Source organism: the organism of the source record quoted next, unplaced genomic scaffold, assembly GCF_019419815.1.
Source record: "Pyrus x bretschneideri cultivar Hongxiangsu unplaced genomic scaffold, Pyrus_bretschneideri_v1 Contig2, whole genome shotgun sequence".
Classification (NCBI taxonomy): Eukaryota; Viridiplantae; Streptophyta; class Magnoliopsida; order Rosales; family Rosaceae; genus Pyrus; species Pyrus x bretschneideri.
This window is the reverse complement of record NW_025999501.1, coordinates 13,257,721-13,262,152: the sequence shown is the minus strand read 5'-3', so window position 1 is coordinate 13,262,152 and position 4,432 is coordinate 13,257,721. Positions and strand designations below refer to the sequence as shown.

The window sequence follows — 4,432 nt, the reverse complement described above, 5'->3', positions numbered from 1 at the left end:
ATAAAAAATTTCTGGCTCCGCCCTTGTTCATCCCATCCTAATGAGGAGATCATAATTTTTAACTGACCAACTTATCAATTGAGCCATGCTTGCTTGTCTATTTCTCTGGTTAGAATCTGTTCTCAAATTTCAGCAAGTCCAATTAGAGAATGAGCCAGTTTTTCCAAATTTCCACCTGTTACGGAGGAATCACTCTCAAATCCATTGCAGCTTCTAATTTGGACCTGTACAACACTTCAGCTCCTTGGGCCGAACGAACCCACGGGTGACATTAGTCTTCCACCACAGCTCGGTGTGGTATCCGTGTTTGTCCCACGACTCTACGGAGCCTCCGATGCCGAACAAAATTTATGACATATTTGCCTTTTCGTGATCGTGATCGTGGACGGAGACGGCCCTTTGGTTAAAGTTGGTGACTGTGTTGGGGTGTGTAGGGAAATTATGAGAGTGGTTTGAGAAGGTGAAGTAGAGGATAAGAGAGAGATAAGCGACGGAGCAAAGAGCAAGGCTTGTTTTCACGGTGAGAGAGAAGACATCAATGTCTCTGATTGTGGGGGAGGCTAGGAGTTTCCAGAAATTAAAAGGGTGATTGTTCAATGGTTTTTTATCTTTTACAAGACATTATTCATGAGAAAATGGTTTTCCAGGAAAATGGAAATTATAAGGAATTCAGTCTATGCCTAGGAATTTGTTGAAGATTTGAAATTTATCGGAAGGTTTGGAAAGTGAGAGAACACGTATAGCAAGCGGGTACTAGCTAGTTTAACGAATAATTAAACGTCTCCTCTCTTAATTGACGGATTGGTGAAATTTTTTATTATGTTCGAAACATGTGTAGTATGTCATATGTCATTATATGGGTGGGAAAAAGTTTTATTTTCTAAGTTGTTAATTTTTTAACACAAGTAACTCACTACTTGTATAGTAGCACATGATATACCATCCGTATTCTGGACACATTAAAAAGTTTCACAACATATTGGCAGTGCTTTCAATTTAATCGCTATTGACTCTTTGGTCATTTTTTGTTTATTATCAAAAGTTGACTATTATGTTTACAAATAATGCTAGGTTTGATCAATTTTTTAGATTAAATTTGTAAATCATGTTCCTGAAATTTTATTTTTATTTTCTTTTTCTTCCATCGCCCTTCTGTCTCTTCCCTCTCGCTCAATCCTTTTTGGTTTATCTACTCTTCAGCTCTGAATCGCTCATCTCCTCTGATCTTACCATACTTTTAATTTTCGGGAAAGGCTAAGGAGAGGGACCACAAGGAGGCAGCGAAGGCGATAGGGATCGACCTCTACTATCCCGCGAGGAAAGAGGGGCGAACTTCTTACCTGAAAAAAATCGAAGTTGTTTTACAGGAACTCAAATTCAAGGATCAAAGAAGCAGCGACGCGATCGAATTGCACTCATGAATGCTCGAAGGTTAGCTCGACCGATTCTTATACGAATCCGATTCATTTGGTGTTTTGTAATTTTCATCCTCCCCTTACAAGGCAAAACGAGTCTTGCATTCCCAGCTGAACATGAGTCCATGACCACTATGAACCCCATTCTTCTGTACACCGAACTTAGGGATTGAACACCCATCAATGAGAGGAGGATTTGAGCCATCTGAAATCCCATAAGGTTAACATGATTGAATTACAACTTCCTTATGTATTAGACCGTATTGGTTTGAGTATGATTAATTAGTTTGAGTATGAATGGTTTTGAAACTTGGATTCGTACAGGAATTAAGGTTTAGAGCATTTTTTGCTGAAATAAGGCAATACTTTTCCATTTATTTTCAATGTTATCATTCGTAGTTCAAACTGCACATATATTTTGTTCTCTCATATTCACTAAATTTGTCATTTATTTACACAAACAACCTTCTTTTTTTTTTTTTTTTTTTTTTTGTAACAGCAAAGTAAAAACACCGACATATAAGAGTGTATATGTACATAGAAGATTTTGGACAATGAGCACTTCAACACTGCTATAAACTTGCAGAACGTCATGAACCCCACCTTGGGGGCCTTTTTTTCCCCTAATGTGAACAGGTTTGTAAATAGTATTGTTTATTGTATACATATTTGGAACTTTCAACATATATGGTGTATACAGTTTAAAAACTCGCATAATTGAACAGGCAATTTTTACTGGTTTGTAGCATATTTTCTCTTTCTATTGGAACCCTCTCAGATTTGTACAGTATGATCAATCAAACCATGCTACTTGGCAGGGGAAAAAATGGCTACATTCTACCTTTATTCTTATATCAAATGTTGTCAAATGTCCATGTTTTACCTTCTACGGAGGAGTCACACTTTCTAAGCGATTGCAGCCTCTTATCTGTACTTGTATCACATTATCTACTCCTTCTGTGCCGTTGATGACCTCAACACATTGTCTACGCGGTGCCTGCCCATTAAAACATTTGCCAAACATGTTAGGCGCTACCCAAAATTAATTTCTTACACATATATATGACACTAATTGCGGTTAACTATTACATAACACAACGCATAAATCGATAATAGTCTATTAAAAAAATTTAAAGAAAAAATTACCAATATGAAACAAAGCTTAGTCCATATTCTTAATTTTAGAGTATACCTAACAACAAAAGTTTCCCAGATTATTCATGCTACTAATTGAACGACAAAATTTTTAATCTCCTCACCTTGTCCCACAATTCAGGGTTCAACTTCGGAGCTGAGACCTTGAAAATTTCAATTTCCAAGGCTGGCCTGCAGCCACAATTAACACAATTTATCTCCACTCCGCTCTTGTACCTCTTATAAGTTGTTACGGTCTCATCTTCACCAACCCGCTCAACCTGATCCAACAAATACATAATCGGTCTCTCACACGGCTGCAACATAATGGATCGGGTATCAAAAGTAAAAGGACCCATGCTTGAACTCCAAGTCTGAAATGTTTGCAACGCCGTTTCTAGCGTCTTAGCTGCTACCAACTTCGGATACAACAGCACCGTGTAGCCCCAAGAGACTGAAATGGACCAGTTACGCCTTAAGTCGTAACCAAAGTTATGCTGCAAGGTCCGACCCGGGTCTATTTTAGAAACCCTAATTAGCTTCTTGACCGAATCAACCCGGGTGTGGTTCGGAAATATGGACTGCACATAGTCTAAGTGGTGGAGAGACACTAGTGGGGCCAACGGGTGCGCCGCTAGCAAACCAAGCGGGCTGCCTCGTATATCAAATTGGTGGAACCCAGGCTCTTTTGTTAGCGGCACCCCGATCTCACTCAAGCAAGCTTGGATCCTTATATCTGAGCCGTAAAATTGATCATATCGATTGATGCACCCATCTAATATCTTGACGAGCTCAGACGCCAAGGGGTAACTAATAGCGAATCCTCCGCCGCCGTAGGCCATATTGTACGAATGGCCCACATTTTGGTCTACACTCTCTGATATCCCGCCTATATAATACATCTGATTGTGATCGTATCTCGCTAACACTGCAACTAAGTTTTCAGTGAAATACACCGTATCATCGTCTCCCAAGACGAACCACCTCACCTTCTCTAACCCTAACTCAAAGCTCTCTTTCACTATTCTGGCTATCCGAACTGCGGACCGGGGACCGTTCAAGCAGGAGTACTTGAACCGTGACGTGTCCTCGGAGACTCTGTACGGTGGGAGCGTCTCCGGCCATGTCATGTTGGGGTCGGGTTTTTGGTCCAGCCAAACGTACCCACGGGTGACGTTTGGTTTCCACCATAGCTCGCTGTAGTGCTGCCGGTCTTTCCATGAATTTACTGAGCCTCCGATGCCGAACAAAATGTGGGTTATATTCGTCTTTTCCTCATCGGTAATTAGGGGTTTGCGGTGTACGGAGTAATTGCCCTCAATTTTGTGGGGTACAGAGAAGTAAAAGTAGAAGATGAGGGAGACGGAAACGATGGAGCAAAGAATCAGGGGGATTATGAAGTTAACATGCTTGGGTTTGATGTTAGACAAGATTAGGGAGAGCTTGATGGGATTGTGAAAGGTTTCTAATTTTTCTCTTCTAGAACACATGTCTTTCTGAACTTTACTTCCTCCAAACCCTAAAAATATAAGAAAACTGGAGTGGAAAAGAAAGGAAGAGGAGGAAGAAGACTATGATGAGTGGGGCTCCGTAACGCAGCTACTAGTTTGTTGCATGAAGGTCTCTCACTATACGTTACGAGCTTAATTTATAATCTACCTTTTGTAAAAGAAAATAAGCTTTTTTTTTTTTATATAAGGAAGAAAATAAGAAAGCAAAAAAAAGGATTTGATTGTAACGATAGTCAACTCGTAAGCAACTTATTAAATGAGAAGTTAAAACTAACAAAAATTGTTAGGTAAGTAATCTTATCAAAAAGAAGAGAAAGGACTTAACTAAATAACTGAAATATTTATTGAGTCTAGTAAGTGTGTGAGCCAACA

At 39.6% G+C, this 4,432-nt stretch overlaps 1 protein-coding gene across 1 annotated transcript; it reads right to left on the bottom strand.

Moving 5' to 3' along the window:
* Positions 1-1,077: 1,077 nt before the first annotated feature.
* Positions 1,078-4,039, bottom strand: LOC125476870. Its single transcript, XM_048583441.1, has 2 exons — positions 2,675-4,039; positions 1,078-2,412 (listed from the first exon to the last, which is right to left on the bottom strand). The coding sequence occupies exons 1-2, from the start codon at positions 4,037-4,039 to the stop codon at positions 2,302-2,304; spliced, it is 1,476 nt and encodes a 491-aa protein (XP_048439398.1). The 3' UTR covers positions 1,078-2,301.
* Positions 4,040-4,432: the final 393 nt, after the last annotated feature.

Bases quoted from the DNA above. Each gene is read 5' to 3' on its own strand.
- LOC125476870 (XM_048583441.1), bottom strand. From the start codon at position 4,039: ATGTGTTCTAGAAGAGAAAAATTAGAAACCTTTCACAATCCCATCAAG. The intron at 2,413-2,674 runs GTGAGGAGATTA...TTTAATGGGCAG, and splicing joins ACCCTGAATTGTGGGACAAG to GCACCGCGTAGACAATGTGT.